A 19,143-nucleotide genomic window follows, 5' to 3' on the forward strand; every position below is an offset into this window, starting at 1 on the left:
AAAGTTTACCAACATATGGAGGATTTAGCACTCGTTATAAATAACATTTGTAAATAAAATGTTAAAAAAAAAAAAAATTAAAATGCTCAATTAAACCCAGAACATTTTTAAGAACTTGAAAAATATTAACTATAAAACTAAACGACCTGCTTAACAGAAAAAAATATCAAACTACCAACATTTTAAGTCTTTTTACGTTGTGACGTCATCTTAGAAGGTCTTAAAAGTAACAGGCTCATTTTTAAAAAAAAAAGAAAGTACAGTTGCCAAAAAAAATGAAAAATTATTATTGAAAAATTATTATTGTCCTGAATGCTGCTGATCTCATGTTTGTCCTCAGGCGACTCAGAGAAGATCAAACATCTGGAGGAAACCATCCGTGGTTTGACCAAAGACGTCAACAACATGCAAACCACCATCGACGGCATGAACACGCGGCTGTACGTTAATGTAATATTTCATCTGCATGTTTATCCATAGAACAGGGGTGCACAATATGTTGATCGCGCACATGACCTCATAAATGAATGAGAACGGCACAGTCACGTTTACTAAAAATGAAACCTAACAATTCAGCTTTTGACCTCAGTTTGAGGGGGCGCTAGTGCGCTGATCTGGCCATTTACAACCACTAATAATAAGTAGAAGAAGACCCTCCTAAAGCCTCCTGTCACTACCCAATCCTTTCACGGGCCTGATCCTTTCAGATCCTTTCAATGCATGCACGTAGGCTACGTCACTTCCTGCACTCGCAATCCTTACGACAGAGCTGCTGGGACGTGATCATTAAATGTAAACCGACCATACGATGTTTGTTAAATATTATAATAGTACACATTTAAATAAGTGACTGTTTTGTGGTGTTTTTAATTAATAATAAAAATAAAAATAAACTACTGATAGAAACACAATACACAACATTGACGATCAAAAACCAAACAGGAAATAAGATAAAAACCCAAATGAATCAGAATTCACTTAAAACATAAATGACTAATTCTACTTAAATAGCAGGGTTTCAATCTTTTAAATAGAACACAAACTGTGTAAAACACGCCGACCGGACGGAGACGCGTTTCACGCATGCGTTGGAAGGATCTGAAAGGATTGGGTAGTGACGCTGCTCACCGACGCTCACACCGACCCAATCAGGTACTTTTATTATCAACGTCTTCAGAACAACGTCCATGTGTGGAAGCCTTTGAAGTTCTTCTAAAGAACAAAGTGAAACGCTCTGTGTGCTCCTGACTGAACCCGAGTCTTTCATGACGTGAGCAGCTGCGTTTGCATTTTCAAAATAATTTTCTTCATTGTATTTTTTTTTTAAATAAGCTCAGTTTTTATGTGTTAATGTTTCAATATTACTTTTTTATTTTAACACAAAGAAATGGAACAAACTGCATCCAATGTAAACATTTTAGTTTCTTTTTCTCTACGACTGAGATTTTTCATTTCTTTGATTGATTTTCAAACTGTTAAAAAATTTTCAGTTGCACATTTTCATCATGTAAAGCACATTGACTTGCCTTGTGTATGAAATACGCTTTACAACTACATTTGCCCAGCCTTAATAATATACAAATATTTCATAATTATTAGGGCCCGAGGACAACGGTGCGTAGAACACTATTGTAATGCACCTAGTTTTTTATTATTATTATTCTTACAGAAAAGTGATCACATTGATGAGGGTTTAAACACGTTCACTAACTCATGAAAATCTGAACTCGTATTAGGACTGTGCTACGCTTAGGGTAATTACTAAGAGTTTGTAGAGATAAGTAGATGCTAATTAATTATAGCAGCTTTCATTTGTATGATTTAACCCAACCGTCATTCAGTCATAGCGCCACCTATTGGTAAAAGGAATTCATAGACATTATATCTGCACAGAACATTGCAGGAAAGTTTGCGATATAATCCTTGAAACACTTTCTGCCGCACCTCAACGTGCGCCACGTCCCGACATGCGTGTGGTTGCGAGGGCCTGTTCAACGCTGCTTGCAGCTTTAATGGAATAATTGTAATAATAATGATAATACATGTAAATATTAAAATCTAGTTGATTACAGTTATAACCCCCCTCCAACACAGTAGATCATGAAGAGCTGTCAGTATGTGCACCCCTGCTGTAGAAAGTGCTCATGAGCACACGGAAAATCCTGTTTATGGAAATCAGTGAAAACTGTTTCCTGTTCATCAATGTTTACTGTAAATAAATCACTAGGGTTTTTCTCTCCATTGTATGAGAAATATGTGTCCATTCTCTCTACACCCATTGTTTACAGCTGATATTTATCTCACTGTCGTGTATTAGTGAATATTTACATTTTGACTCTTTTCTTTAGGTCTGGGATCAGTGGAGCCATCGTTCCTGCTGACTCAGCACAGCCACACATGAAAGAAACCATTAACAGCATCCAGAACAAGCTGGACCATCTTTATAACAGGACACAGGTGATCCAAACACCATGCATGTTAAAGAGTAACTAAACATGTTTTTCTGCTGAAGACGAATGTATTGTGTATGAAGTAGGGCTGTTGATTTATCCTGGTCCAAATCCATGTTGTGGTATTTAGTTTTATACTTTAAATAGAGACTCCAAGTTCTGTGTTTACAGTAAATGCAGAATTCAGAAACTTAAAAAAATACAAATAAAAATCAGGCCCCAATAAAACATAAAAATACCTGCTTCTATTTACTGTAAAACTTGTTTTCCCCCTGAAAACACGTGACTAAACTCCCACTTACATGTTTCAATGCTCAACATGTAGCAGCTAGCACCTCAATGCTAAACATGTAGCAGCTAACACCTCAGTGCTAAACATGTAGCAGCTAGCACCTCAATGCTAAACATGTAGCAGCTAACACCTCAATGCGAAACATGTAGCAGCTAACACCTCAGTGCTAAACATGTAGCAGCTAGCACCTCAATGCTAAACATGTAGCAGCTAACACCTCAATGCTAAACATGTAGCAGCTAGCACCTCAATGCTAAACATGTAGCAGCTAACACCTCAGTGCTAAACATGTAGCAGCTAGCACCTCAATGCTAAACATGTAGCAGCTAACACCTCAATGCTAAACATGTAGCAGCTAACACCTCAATGCTAAACATGTAGCAGCTAACACCTCAGTGCTAAACATGTAGCAGCTAACACCTCAGTGCTAAACATGTAGCAGCTAACACCTCAATGCTAAACATGTAGCAGCTAACACCTCAGTGCTAAACATGTAGCAGCTAGCACCTCAGTGCTAAACATGCAACAGATAACAACTCAATGTTAAACATGTAGCAGCTAACACCTCAGTGCTAAACATGTAGCAGCTACAGATAGCCTCGTCTGACCCAACTTATCAACTGTTATGTAGAAAAACTATTTTAAACTAAATTCATCATCTTCATCAGTTGTTCTGTGTATTTCATGATATCCACAGATATTATAAATATTTTACACTGTTTAGTTTATATTTCTCTGGAATGTTCTGGACTAAATGATGTTTTTATTTTTTTAATACAAAAACACATTTGTTTTAGAAAGTTTACTAAAAATCCAGTAAAGCATGAATTTATCTTAATTAAATGTAAGTTAATGCTTTGTGAACAATGTAATCATAATATTATTTATTCATATTACACATTATGTTCGCACTCAGTGACTAAATAATAAACACTATTTAGTTGTTTAAGATCATTGTTTTAATGGATTCTGTCATAAACAAACACATTTAAATTAGGAAAACGTTGCTTCTTGTGTCAAATATTGTTAGGATTAATTTAGATGAATGTTTTATCATCTAGTCTCTCCACTAGTTTAAATATAAAATCAATAAATAGACAAAGAGGAGGAAACAGAAACCAAACGATTGATCACTTTGACCACGTTTGTGATGGTTCTGCAGGTTCACGATCAGACGCTTCTTAACATCAACAACCATCTGGTGAATGGAGGGAGCAATGAGCTGGATGGAGGAGGAGCTGGAGGAGGAGGAGCTGGAGGAGGAGGAGCTGGAGGAGGAGGAGCTGGAGGAGGAGGAGCTGGAGGAGGAGCTGGAGGAGATCAGCTCCATAAACTCAAGGAGGAGATACTGACGGAGTTGGAGAGAAGAGTCACACTTTCCTGTTCTGCCTGCCAGGTGAATTATAGCATGAGTTCAACACCAAGTAACACATATATATACTGTATATATATATATATATATATATATATATATATATGTATATATATATATGTATATATATATATATGTATATATATGTATATATATATATGTATATATATATATATGTAAGTTCATTTTGTCTTCTTATTGAAAATAATATGTTAAGGTTTCATTTATTCAGACAAGTTTTTAAAAGAAATTTACTTTGATCTCCTGACATGTTTCCACTGTCAACTGCCAGTCTTCCTCAGAGGCATCTGCTGATCGCTTTAATGTGTCCTTGACTTCCACTGAAAAAAAGTTGTCTGAATAAATGAAACCTTAACATATTATTAAAAAAGAAGTCAAAATGAACTACACAGAAGTCATATAGTCATTATAGATATTAAAGTATAGTTTCTGATGAGGAATATTATTTCACCCTGTGTTGGTAGAGAATAGAGAAAATAAATAAATAAATAGAAAAAGTCTAAATTCATTGATTAGCTGTGTTTTATTACCTTTGGAAATGTGCAAAATCTAATTATCTCAATAAAAACTGGAAATAGAAACATCTGAATTTACAATAAACACTTAAATATCGCTGAAAAGTTTTATGAGGATGAATTTCAGACGTTTCAATATTGAAATGTGTCACAAAAGATCAATGGAAACATTTTTTACACAAATACTTAATAATAATTAGTGATTATTAGACTTAATAATAATTAGTGCCACATTAGACGTGAAACAAAGGAATACAGAATGTTCTAAGGAGGTTCTAAGCGTCCATCTTCCTGTAGAAGTCTCATAGGATTAGATTTCACCAGAGTTACCAGGCTCCGCCCCTAAAACAACCTTGGAAACGCGTTCAAAGACACATCAGACTTTGTCGACATTTAGAAATATCGCTTTTATTTTGCAAAAATCTGTAATAGAGACCCAGGTAGTGTGTTTATTTTTTAGGCTTTATGCTGCAGCACAGTCACTAACTGTTTAACTTCAAAGCAACTTATTCATTTAGTTTTATCATCCAAAGAACTCTGTGTTCTCAGTGGTTCTATAATCAAACATAGACTTTAGCTCCTAGAGTATCTGAACTCCACTGAATGAAAACTAATGATAGGTTGGTTTAACCTTTAGGTTAATACTAATGTTAGGCTAATGCTAATGTTAGACTAATGCTAATGTTAGGCTAATGATAATTCTATGTTAATGCTAGTACTAGCTCAGTATTAATGCTAAGCTAATGTTAATGTAAGGCTATTGTTATTGCTATACTAATGTTAATGTTGATGCTAGGTTAGTGCTATTGCTTGGCTAATGCTAGATAATACTCATGCAATGATAAGCTAATGCAGTGCGACGCGGACCAGCACCTGCATCCTCACGTGCATTTTCTTCAGGAAATGCAAATATTGTAGTTATTATTATATATTATTCCTCAACAGGATAGGTAAAGTTCACTGTAGGGCTACATTGCATATGACATTACATTATTATGTTTTTAAGTGTGCAGGAATAGGGGTACATGCTTCAGGTTAAAGGTCTTAAGAGGTACGGGACTGTGAGAAGTTTGAGAACCACTGTTCTAGAGTGAACATTGCTGCTGAGGAAATGATCAACCTTCTTTCTTTCATCACTGATTTTCTTCTTCCTCCTCCTTCCTTCTCCACCAGGCGGGGGTGGAGGACCTGAGACGCCAGCAGCAGGAGGACCAGGAGAGGATCCGAGGTCTGGAGAAGCTGGTGGGGTCCTTGAACCAGCACCTGAGACAAAGCCTGGAGATCTACCGCAGTGAGAAGGCCTGCTGTAGCACCGTGACCGAACTGGAGAAGAGGCTGAACCAGGTGGACGTCAGGGTCACGTCTACTGCGGACAAATGTGACGCCATCAAAGGGCGGCTGGACAAGGAGCTTCCTGGGACCTCAGGTGGAGGTGAAGGAGGAGGAGGAAAGGGAAAAGTGAGCGACGAGCGCTTCCTGAGCCGGCTGAGGGAGTTAGAGAAGAGGATGAACAACACGGTGAGGAAGGCTGAGCAGAGGTGCACCAACACTGGGAACAACCTGAAGGACACGGTCCAGAGAGACCTCACACAGCTGGAGAACACAGTCCGCGGGCGCCTCGACGACAACGGCTTCAAAGTGGACAAAATAGAGCTGGACATGTCTGTCCTAGGAGACACGGTCAGAGATCATAGTCGACGTCTGAACCATCTGGAGAACATCACGTCTTTCCTAGACAAAAAGCTAACGTTGACCACCAACATGTGCAATGAGACGTGCAGAGCCAATGGGAAAGGAGCCAAAGTGGACGACACAGTCAAGACCCTGGAGTGGAGAGTGGTGTCCACTGAGAAGGAGATCCAGAGGTTTAACACCAAGCTGAACGATCTCTCTGTGACGGGGGACTCTTTGATCGACAAAGTCATTGATTTAACCGATAACTTTGAAAAGATTATCGCTGTGACGGGAAAGAACGGGGAACACTTTAACCGCATAGTGACGGAGGTGGAAACATTGGGCCAGGACTTTAAGGATTGTTCTGTGTGCATCAGAGTAGAACAGGACCTACGTCTGCTCTCCAACGCCACCACATCTGGTCTCAACCAGTGCCAGAAGGACCTGACGGACCTGAGACGGAGAGTGGACTCGGGGGAGTCGGCGTGCTCTCAGGTGTGCTCTAACCTTCAGGAGGAGGTGGGACGACTGCGTGAGGATGTAGAGGAATCTACGGGACACTGTAGGAACGCCATGGACGACATCACCAAACGTCTGGATGGTCACAGCGTTCACAGTGGAAGGTTGGGAGGAGAACTGAAGTCTCTACAGGGAGAACTGGATCATATCATGGTCACGTTTAACTCCTTCAACAACACTCTGAAGGGCCTGGGAAAGACCATCCACACACATGGAGACCAGCTGATAGATCTGACCAACACCAAGGACGACATCGTCTCTGAGGTAAGAACATTCATCACTAGCAACATAAAGTAGGAGGAGCTGTAGGAGGAGCTGTAGGGGGAGCTGTAGGAGGAGCTCAGGGTGGTTTCAAGTCAGGGTAAACATCACTATTAAGAATAAAACAAAGACAAGCATCACAGTGTGTGTGACTTGGAGATACAGGAATTCTTTCACCTTTTTTGTTTTTCAAACTCAATTAGGAAAACAGGAAAATTTGCACGTCCCACGTTCCTGAGAATTCAGTCAAATAACTCGGTTCCACCGAGTAAAAAAAAAGGTCTCTGAGAGGTTCTAGACATCTGCTCATAGAATATCCATGTGACATTACAGCCTGATTCAACAAGCATTAACGTAGGAGTAATCATTAGAAAAATGTACAGAGTTTATTTATTGGTATGTGCCAATGATTCTGTACCACCAACCGTTGCAATATTTCACTCACAAATAAATGCGAAATTGACTTTCGTTTATTTATTTTTTTGAAAATCCGGCTCAGAGCATCGATGCGTACACATCAATAGATTATACCTTAGTGTAAACAACAACAACAACAACAAAGTGAGGGTGTGTAGAGTCTGGTAGCTCGGCCTAAAAAGCTGTTTTATTGTTGTTGTTTTTTTTACTGCATTTCTATACTTTAGTTATAGTTCAAAAAAAATGCAGTAAAAACAAATTCTAGGAAAAAATGTCTTTGGGGTCACCAGAAATTCTTGATATAAAAATGGGGGTTCGATCCAAAAAAGGTTGGTGAACCACTGCATAAATACTGTTTATTTCCACTTATTTACCTAATGATATTCTTTAAAATGTTAAAGAAAAAATGATCACTCATTCATTCCATCATTATGATCTATAGATGTTTTAAATAGTTTTCTAAGCAAAACGTTGTAGTCAGACAAAGAGGAAACTAGAGCTAATACAGTTTAAGAACCACTGCTCTATGAGTTTATATCACTGCTGTCACACATTAAGACGTCTACTGTATTCATACAGGTTGTGCTAAACAACTTTAACATTTTCTTTCTGAAGATACACAAACCGATATATGTCGGTAACTGTTAAAAGTGTTAGTTTATATGTTTTATTAACATTTCCTTTAACATGCACTAAAACATTTTTCCAGTCAAAGAGACTCAGTGGTTCTGATAACGTTGGTGTTCTCTGATAATAATTTCATTCTTCTATAAATACATTCAGGCATATTACAGTGACTTCTAAATACATGCTTCTGCATCTGTGGATACTGGCATGGATCAATAAACAGTTACAATGATGGGAAAGAATGTGTATTTATACTAGAGTCGTCCAAGATAAACTCATCAGCATGTTTCTACTTCCTCTCAAAGGTCAACGACCTGCAGAAGGAGCTGACTCAGCACATAGACGACACCAGTGGCCGGTTTGGTTCTCTGGGCGATGAGATCCAGGTCATCAGGAGTAACTTTATGACAGAAATCGGCGAGTGTCGGCGCTCCAGCGACGGCCTGGAGCGGAGGCTGACGAAGCTGGAGGGCGTGTGTGGACGCTTCGACTCGTTCTCAGACGGTCTGGACAGGATCCAGGAGGTTCTGAACCAGCACGTGTCCGAGCTCTGGAGCTGCGTTAACGGACTCAACGTCACCGTCACGTCTCAGGGACGCGTGATCGACGACATCCACAACGTGCAGCTGGAGAACGTCAACGCCAAGATTCATACGCTCAACTCCTCAGTGATTCACCTGCTCAGGCAGATCCACGGCTTCACGGAGCAAGACTTTATGGGTGAGGACCAGGACCAGGGTCAATTATCAGTATAATAAGTAGGGCTGGGCGATATGGACCAAAACTCATATTTTGATATTTATTCTCCAAATGGCGATGTACGATATTAATATTTTTTAACTCAATAACATTAACAAACAGCTGATCAATATGTTTCACTTTTTTGTTTTTCTCCTCAGGGACAGCACGTGTGAGTGAGTTCTGTAGTGTGGCTTGTTTAGATGAAGGTCTGTGTTAGGATGCACTCAGTGATCATCTAACTGATCTTCTTATGCTGTTCTGAGAAGTAAAGAAAGCAGTGACTCATTAAAAGAGCATTTTGATACAAAATAAGCTATAAAATACACACTGTTTGACTGTATTCTATGAATAATATTAACTACTTGTATGATGTCATTTCTACAAATAAAAACAAGTTAAAAAAAAAGATATATCTCAATATAGGCAATATTGTTATATTCTATATCGCCAAAATAGAAAACTCAGTATATCTTGAATCTCAATATATTGCCCAGCCCTAATTCAAAGTGTTTATTGTCATGTACACAGTAAAGAAACATGTTTGCCTGCACAATGAAATTCATATTCTGCTGTCCACACTGGATGCCACAAAAAAAACAAAAAATAAATTTGAAACAAAGAACAAAACCAAACAAATAGTATAATAACAATAATTATACAAATTTAAAAAGTCATAAAGATATATATGTACATGGTAGAAAAGATAGAAAAGTCAAATATAAAGTGTATTGTGCATCACATTCAGTCTATCAGCTGTTAATAATTACTATTATTATCATAAATACTTAAAATTGTAATTGATAAAAACCTCTTTCTGTTATAATCATAATTCAATTGCAATTGTATTCAGATAATTGACTTTGTAATTGGCATGGAAATTTGATAAAAACAGTGCATTACAATTTAATTAAACCCAAACCTGGTGAACAATGTTAGAGTTTTATGTCTGACATACGTAGTTAATAATTATAATGTGTTTCATATCAAGTTTTTACACTACCTGTCAAAATGAATTAAATCTATGGGTTTAGTGACAATAAAACGGCTGAGACACCCACACCATAAATATTAATACCAATATATTCATAGGAAGTCTAAGTAACCGACAGATGAGAAACTAAATACATGATAGATAATATTTATTAATGTATTTTACAGCTGATTTAAGACATGGGTCAAACTGACCTGTTAGCATTAGAGATGCTAACACAAGAGGAAGGTTATGTTTAATAAGGGTTATTTATTAAAGGCTCAGTAATTGTGATTAATTGTATTTAAACTTTAGCAATAGAGAATGTAATTGTAATTGACTTTCAGGGGGAAAATAATCATTGTAATTAGTGGGGATGCAGGAGGCATTATTGCTAATGCGAAGATTATCATAGGATAATGCTTGGATAATGTTAGGCTAAGGTGTTGCTAATGCAAGACTAATGTTAATGTTAGGCTAATGTTATGTTAATGCTTAGCTAATGCTATGTAAATGTTTAGCTAATGCCAGGCTCATGCTAATGCAAATGTCAATATTAGGCTAATGCTAAGTTAATGCTAATGCTAGGCTCATGCAAATGGTAATGCTAATGTTACGTTAATGCTAATGTTAATGCTAGTCTATCATCTAATTAGTTTCTCATCTCTTGATTACCTTGTTAGGCTTCCTAATCAATACATATATTGGTATTATTTATGGTGTGGGCTTCTGGCCCTTTTTTCTGTCACTATACCTATAGATTTATATTTAAAAAATAAAAAATGTAAAATTATCCTAAAGAGAAGTGACAGGTAGTGGGAAAATTGATAAAACATAATTTATTAATTATTAACTGTGTATGTGTGAGATATAGAACTGTAACATGATTCACCAGGTTTGTGTTTCATTTAATTGTAATTTATAGACTTTCCAAGACAATTACAATTACAAAGTCATTTTTTCAATTATATAATTACGTTGTAACTATAATTAATTATCAATTTCATGATTACAATTATAATTGAGCCCAAACCATGCCTACAATCCACAGTTATGATCATATTTAAATGAAGTATTGATGTGTGCAGGCCACACTGTAAGCTGTGACCGGCCTGATGTGGTCCACGAACCTTATGTTTGACACTGTTCCTCTACCTTCAGGTCCACCAGGTCTTCCCGGGCCCCGTGGAGAGAGGGGCGAGCGAGGACTCCAGGGTCCACTCGGGCCCCAAGGGAGAATGGGACCTCAAGGCAGAGACGGCAAGCAGGGTCCAGCAGGGCCTCCAGGTGAGAACATCTCTGACCATCACTACTTTAGCAGATGTTTAGTTGGTGGGTGGATCTGACTGGTTTTTGTCTCTGTGTGGTTTCCTTCCAGGCCTCAGAGGAGAACAGGGTACGTGTTGTGCTCAGTAAACAGCAGATGGACCTCCCCATGGAGTTATCTGACACTCATGGCTCCTCCTTTGTCTTCTGTAGGTCCTGCAGGCTCCGACGCTCACGTGCCACGCCTCTCCTTCTCTGCGGCTCTGACTCGACCAATGAAAGCTTCAGGAACCATCATCTTCAACCAAGTCTTTGTCAATGAGAAGAACATCTACAATCCAAGAACAGGTACGTTTAGAAGTCTATGTTTAACATGTGAGTGTGAAGTCAGCACTTTAACACAATAAAACTCCTTTTCCTACCAAATAAAAACCAACCAACAGCCCTAGAATCCATTAGCACTCTAATGAGGATAACATAGAGTTATGTAACGTAGATTCATCATGGAACTGTCCCTGTGTGACCTCCTACACAAACACTTTGGAATAGAAGATTTCAAATGTTTTTAGAAACTATTGATAACTTATTACAGATCTGAAAAGCCTTTGAGGGTTTTCTCTGTTGTAAAACATACTCAAAAATATTATCACACAATTTGTCCTTCATCTCTTGGTTATCTTGGTAGAACTCTGAAAATATGTATATATCTGTATTTTATTCTTTGTATGTTATTTTTCTATTTATATATTGCTTCTATTGTATCATTTTATTTTATCTTCATTGCACTATTTTTCAAGTGTCTTTTGGGTTTTCTGTGTGTTGCCTTTTGTTGTTTTTTTTTTTATTGAGCTATCATGGCAGTAAAATTCCCCACTGCGGAATTCATAACGATATTCTATTCTAATCTATTCTTTATTTTTTACTGCCTACATCTTTTGCACAATTTTTCCAACACTGTTTATGAGAGCTGCTGTTTTTAAAATAATCGTTTTTCTTGTGCAAAACAAAAGGATTCTGATCTGATTGGTCAGGAGGCGGGGCTTTTGTACTCGCTCAGATCTGATCCACTTCAAAACCTGGTCCAGACCAGGTTATGTGATTAGCCTAAGTTACCAAGTTTAGATATTTCTCAGCCATTTGCAATGTGTCCCTCTTTCTCCACCACCAGAGGGTGGCGCTGTCTTAGGTTGGGATGGGAGGAAGGTTTCTATTTAGTTGGACTTCTTGATCCACTCTTTGGACTATGTAGGGTCCTATAAAACCCATGTTAACGGAATCACGGAATCGACCTATGAAAATGGAATTCACTGTTGAACTCGGAAATGGACAGAATCAGCATAAAACTCTGTCACCAGAAGGTTTTTTTTAATGGGAAAATGTTTTCAGGAGGACTGCTCATCAGGTGCATCGCCCGCCCCCCTCTCGTCCTGGCCGCTTCAAACACCACCTAAACTGCCAAAAAACTACACAAATCATCACTGACTCCTAAGTACGGAACCACCATTCTATAGTTTAAACAACACGCTGCTTGCGTGTGACATCATCACGTATTTGCGACGTAAGTGGAACCGATAAGCGGAATTGACAGGCAAGCAAACAAGCAAATTCTAGAAACTGGATTACTGGGAACCGGTTCTCAGAAAGAACCAGTTGTTGATTCCCATCCCTGACCTTGATGTACTAACAGTAGAGATAACTAGAGCTCTTCTTCTTTTTCTTCTTCCAGGTGTTTTCACGGCTCCAGTCAGAGGGAAGTACTTTTTCAGTGGTATTCTGACCGGCCATAAGAACCTGAAGATCGAGGCGGTGCTGTCCAAGTCCAACACCGGGGTGGCTCGGGTGGACTCTGCTGGCTACCAGCCTGAAGGTCTGGAGAAGCCCATGGCGGAGGTCAAGCACATCCCTGGTGCTCTGGCCGTGTTCAACGTGATCCTGGCCATGGAGGCCGGGGAGACGTTGTGCATCGACCTGGTGACGGGGAAGCTAGCGTACTCCTCAGAACCTTTGACCATGTTCAGTGGGATGCTGCTCTATGAGACCTTCTAGACTTTTTATTTCATGCTGGACCTTTGTTCTTTGTCTGCTGGACTCTGGAACTGAGCCGCTGACGAAGCAGCAACAAACCCATGAACGGGATTCATTCAGAAAAGACTAGAGGTTCAGTTCTGGAAAGTTTGGACATTGTTTTACTGTTTATAAAAAAAAACAGAAAGGGATTATTTGTCACCTAGAGTATATTCTATGAAGATTTATCAAAGTCTAATGGCACGTTTCCACTGGCGGTATCGGCTCTACTTGGAAAAAGTACCTCCTCCGGTTTTGATCTTGAGACCAGATTTTTAAGGTCTTGGTCTTGTCTCGGACTTGTAAACATTTTTACTCGGTCTTGTCTCGGTCTCAGAGTGCCCGAACTCTGAATTTTTTCGTTAAGATCAGCACTGATTCCTGCTATTCTTCAACTTTACTAATGTGAGAATGAGGAGAAGAACTTGGTAAAATGATAAACATCTTTGATTCATGCGTTCCTTTTTTTAAATCTGTCAAAAGTATTTTAAGGAAACCGAAACTGAAGAGAGAATATTCTTTACCTGTTTAACCTTGTCATGGTTTTTGAAATGGACATTTATAGCCTCGGTCTTGTCTTGTCTTGTCTTGGTCTTGGTCTTGGTCTTGGTCTTGACTTGATCTTGACTCCCAAAAGTCTTGGTCTTGTACCTTCTTTGTTGAGGTTCCAAAAAAGCAGCCCTGGTCTAAAAATGTGACGTAGGAACAAAGCAGACACTGATTGGTTCAGAGGATTATCACAGTGTAGAGTCATCAACTCATCCACAGAGAAGAAGCATTTGGCCACCATTGATTTTTGTTGCCGATCTTGTGAGGATGGCAGCAAAGAAGTGCAAACTGTGGAGTCTGGCAGTTTGGCGTGTCAGGTTGATGCTCAATGGAAACGCTCCAAAAAAACAGTATGGGTCCCGAAAGCGAGGAGTGCGGAGACGTGTAGAGCCGATACCGCCAAAGGAAACACGCCATAATAGCAATGGTTTCTGAACAGAAGAAGAAGTAAACATTCACAGAGCTGAGAGGTTTTCCTTTATTAACAATCCTGGAGATTCACGTTCAAATTCAATGTAAATGATGCAATGTCAAGTGACGCGACTCATGCAAATCAATCGCGCGATAAAGGTGCCTTCACACCAAGCGCGCCGCTTCAATCGCCCGTAATGAGTCGCTTGAACATTGTCGCTCCACTTCATTGCTCCAGTGACGTGACGACCAGAGAACAGTGTGTATCTGCGGAGCCGGTAGCAGCGCTGGGAGGGCTGCTGCATTGAGAGGGCTGATCATTTCTTCTCTGACTGTACGTTTACAGCACTGACAGTGCCGCTTTTACGATTTAAATGATCAACTTACCGAGTTACTAAAGGATGAGTTCACTCAGAATGTAGACTTATTCAAGGGGTTAACTGCTTTAATTTTGCCTCGGTAAGTTTAGAAAGTGTACAGCCCTCCCACTGCAGCTGTCTCACTGTAGCGGGAGGGAGGGGCTGCTGCCTCAGCTCTACAGACAGTGACGGCCAAGGGAGTTGTCGCTTGAAGTCGCTTGAAAAATTCACAGTTGTCAATTTTTTGACCGTAATCGCGTAAGTTATGTTGCTTGATGGGAGGTCGCTTGAGGTCGCGTCATTTACATTGATTTTGAATGTAATCTAGTCGCTTCAGTTGCACTTTAAGAGTTGCTGGAAGTCGCTCAAAGTTGAGAATTTTTAACTTTTCCAGCGACTTCTAATGACATCTAATGAGCAACGAGTTTGTCCCTACGTCACTTCCTCGGTCATCACGTCACTGAGGCAGATGAAACAATGAAGTGAGAAAAAAGCGCGACAATGTTCCAGCGACTCATAACGGGCGATTTGAGCAACTTTATTCGTTAAAGTCACGTTCGGTGTAAACGCATCTTAATAATTTACTAACACTGGTAAATTCCATGTGTTTATAGCAACATGTTGATGTGGAGCAGCTCCATCAAACCTTCGTGAGGGTAAATAATGTTTGGCTTTATGTTGCTTAATTGAAAGAATAGATCTATATATCTTTTCATCTGTTGATTCATCAGCAGCTCATGGATGCACAAGAGGTCAGCTAACCTCAGTTTGAGAAACACAACCCTGGGCCACGTGCACATCATCACTAATTTCACTTTTTGCATTATTATTATTGTATAATTTCAAAATCAGTGTAGAATTCAGAGTTTATTGAGTTATTACTACTGTACATGGAAGGTGTTGACTCAGAGATGGGCAACTTTTATCACAACAGGGCAACAAACATGTGATTGTATCTGATCTGAGGGTCACATGATCAACATTCCTGTCATCATTTAAAATAATGACCAATCTGATTATTAACACAGGAAACAACAAAGGGTTTGTGTGCTTTTGAAGTTATTATGCATATTTCTATTGACATTTTGTATAGTTTTTGTGTGTTTGTTATGGTTTTATGTCTCTTTTGTTGTCATTTTGTGTGTTTTTGGATTCATTTTGTTTATTTTTGTCGCTGTCTTGTACATTTTTGTCATTTTGTGTATATTTGTTGTGTGTTTTTAGAGTATATTTAAGTATTTTTGCTGTTGTTTTGTGAATTTCTGTCAGTTTTCTTTTTTTTTAAGTCATTTTGTGTGTTAAATTTGGGGCCGCATGTGGCCCCTGGACCACCATTTGCCCATGTCTGTGTTAACTGATGTTGTTCACTATAGTTGTATTATTCCTTTCATGCAAACATTTGTTAATGGGGTAATCAGTTGGTATAGTCGTGTTGTTTGTACAAATGCATTATGTTTTTTATTCACAGCGTACACTGACAAAGCCTTTTTGCATTTGAGTTTGAACAGAGATTTTTTTTTAATATTTAATGTTGTCGTAAAAAAGCTGAAAAGTATTTCCTGCCATTTGTTTGATATTTCACAGCTTTATTGGATCCTGTGCGTCTTTTTGTGAAAGCCACTGCACGGTAAGCTCAACATGTCAGCGTTTCTATACCAAGTACAATCAGCTCATATTAAGAAAAAACATGAATAAAAATTTTAAAAGTATGTAAAGTCAATGATAACAATGTCTGTGTGGCAGGAAGTGGCCCGTTTTCAGTCAGTCGCTAACATCCAAACCACTAAACCTTTGGAGGGAAAGAACAAATGAAGTCACTGACAGATCACTTGGAAAAAACCACAGGATTTTATAAATCACTCCAGGACAACACAATAGGACCTTTTTAGGACATTAAGAACATGAGAGCAGAGCTGAGGAGGGGGAGGAAGGCCCTAATAAAGGGAATATAAACTCACTTCTAAAGCTTTGTCTCACAGATTATTAAAAGGAACTATAACAAAGAAGCTACACACCCTGAGAGGTTTAGAACTGTTCACTCTGTATATCTTTCATTGTTATGTTATTAATGTTCTTTAAAGGGATCCTCCACTGTTTTTACAAATGTGGCCTAAAACCTTTAAAATGTCATTATTAGAAGATCTATGTCTAACAAAACACATTCATTTACACCACATTTGTTTTATTAACTTTTTAAAAATGGCAGTAGTGTACCGTTTTAGTTCCTGTGAGCCGCCATGTTGAAATGATGCCATTGATGACACGAATCGCCCCTTTTAGTTCATTGAGTTCTAGCAGAAAACAAACCACATATTCAGACTCGGGAGGACCAGAGTCAGACGACTATGTGGTTTGTTTTGGGCTAGAGGTAGAATTGTGCCCACAGGAGGCTTTGGTGTTTTCCTGCACCAGGGGTAACCTCTGTCAATGGGAGTGTTTCGCCTCTAGTGGGCGCAGCTCTAACTCTGCCCGGGAGGGATGCACATATTTGGATTCAGGAGGACCAGACCTTTCCACTGATTTTTTGGTTATATAATAACCCTTAAATAGCAATGGCGGCCATCTTGAAAAACAGCCGCCATATTGAATTTTTCCTTTTCTCCTTTTTCCAAGATAGTGGCCCTTAGAGAGTATCTGTGCCAAATTTCATGCTCTTAAAATATGCAATTATTCTGCTGCACTATTACTGAAATTTGATTAAAAAAATCTGTGACCACAGGGGGCGACAGTTCCATTTCTGCAGTTTCGTAGACGGCATGAAGGAGAGAAGAAGCGCTCCTACATGTAAATACAGACAACCAGGATCCACTGATGCTCATTAATGCTGACCTAAGTAGAATCTGTCTGATGCAAAGAACCAGCTGATGGTTGAAGGTCTGGTTTAATGGTTTAAGTCCAGATTTTTTTTGCTCTTCTTCTCTTCTTCACGCCGTCTACAAAGCAGCAGAGATGGAACTGTCGCCCCCTGCGGTCATGGATTTTTTTCGGGTCACAGATTTCGTTGCTAAAATTTCAGTAAACAAAAGCCTTTTACATCGACATTTTTTTTAAGTTTTATTGATTTTTAGAGCAAAACAAAGCAGCACAAGTTGTTATTTTGACTGAAAAAGCTGCGAAAAGATACTGAATGCTTCACCTGATATGGAACACAATGGACTAAAAGGGAGCTTGGTGTCATCAATGATGTCATTTCAACATGGCGGCGCACAGACTTTAAAACGATAAACTAGTCCCATTTTAAAAAGTTCATAAAACGAATATAGTGCAAAATAATGTGTTTTATCAGACGTAGATCTACTAATAAGGACATTTAAAGGTTTTAGGACACATTTGTAAAAACAGTGGAGGATCCCTTTAAGGCTTGTGTTATTTTTATTACAGAGTTTGGAATGTAACTTTTCAAAGGATTTATTCAGATTGTAAATATAAAGTTTTACCCTGACACCAGTTATCGGAGCGATCTCTTCTTCTTCACCCTGTTTGTTACTGAGCACGTTTTCTGTGTTTCCCACATGTTTTCTTTAAATACAGATATTGTTTTACACATTGGCACCAGCAGCAGTTTGTGGGTTCTGTTCCCTGATTGAAAACAAACGAGTACGGGGGGAGTTTCCATCATCTTATTTAATCTGGCACCTTTTTGGGCCCACACACACACACATGCACACACACACACACACACACACACTATTCCTGTCATCCATGATAATGTTGCTCACATAGTGACGTCCCCTCTTTTTGCTACATTGACTATGTTAACTCAGAGATGGGGAACTTTTATCACAACAGGGCAACAATCATGTGATCTGAGGGTCACATGATCAACATTTAAAATAATGACCAATCTGATTATTAACACGGGTGTTTTTGGAGTCATTTTGCACATTTTGATTGTCATTTTGTATAGTTTGTGTTCATTTTGTGAGTGGTCGTTGTCATTTTATGTTTTTTTGTAGTCGGTTGATGTGTTTTTAGATTTATTGTGTATATTTTTATGTCACTTTGTGTTTATTTGTTGTCTTAATGTGTGTTTTTGGGTCCACACACACACACACACACACACACACACACACACACACACACAGCTGGATTGGCTTTGCTTTTCAGCCTTTGCTTAGTTAAACCTCTTTTTCATCTTTTTTTTCCACTTTGCTGCTGTTGCCAACTTTATCTCATCATTCCCACTGTTCTGTTGTGCAGCAGCGACACCTAGTGTTCACATCATGTATCACAGCCCAGGAAAATACTGTATATCACTTTCCAACCATTCTTCTCATTCATTACTCATCAACAGGAATTATAGATCTTTAGCCCCACCCACTCCAACATAATCACCACTAACACTGTGTGAAGTGATGTAAGCAACTCTTCCATAGAGTGTGAAGAGCAGATCATTCAACCTTTTCTAAACCATGGCTGTCCAACTCAGTCTGAAGTGGACCTAACATATAAAATACTGCATAATTGTTCCCTGCTTTGAACACTTTCACCTGTAAATATACATTTCTTAAAGGATCCTCCATTGTTTTTACAAATGTGTGCCAAAAATATTCTAAATGTCCTTATTAGTAGATCTCTAACAAGTAGATGTCTAACAAAACACATTATTATGCACTTTATTCATTTAATAGCCTT

The 19,143-nt window shown here is 38.7% G+C and overlaps 1 protein-coding gene across 3 annotated transcripts in view; it reads left to right on the top strand.

The window, feature by feature from the left end:
• Positions 1-15,682, top strand: part of emilin1a (elastin microfibril interfacer 1a) — a 67,515-nt gene extending 51,833 nt beyond the window's left edge. For 2 of the 3 annotated variants that reach the window (XM_028439490.1, XM_028439488.1), the window contains exons 4-12: positions 341-440; positions 2,349-2,457; positions 3,905-4,138; positions 5,824-7,107; positions 8,454-8,868; positions 11,021-11,146; positions 11,238-11,255; positions 11,339-11,473; positions 12,852-15,682. In XM_028439490.1, the coding sequence (XP_028295291.1) occupies positions 341-440; positions 2,349-2,457; positions 3,905-4,138; positions 5,824-7,107; positions 8,454-8,868; positions 11,021-11,146; positions 11,238-11,255; positions 11,339-11,473; positions 12,852-13,171 (2,741 nt within the window). In that variant the 3' untranslated portion in view covers positions 13,172-15,682. The remainder of the gene's footprint in view (positions 1-340; positions 441-2,348; positions 2,458-3,904; positions 4,139-5,823; positions 7,108-8,453; positions 8,869-11,020; positions 11,147-11,237; positions 11,256-11,338; positions 11,474-12,851) is intronic. The other variant, XM_028439489.1, reaches the window with a different exon arrangement.
• The last annotated feature ends 3,461 nt before the right edge of the window (positions 15,683-19,143 follow it).

This window comes from Gouania willdenowi, chromosome 24 (genome assembly GCF_900634775.1).
Source record: "Gouania willdenowi chromosome 24, fGouWil2.1, whole genome shotgun sequence".
Taxonomy (NCBI): Eukaryota; Metazoa; Chordata; class Actinopteri; order Blenniiformes; family Gobiesocidae; genus Gouania; species Gouania willdenowi.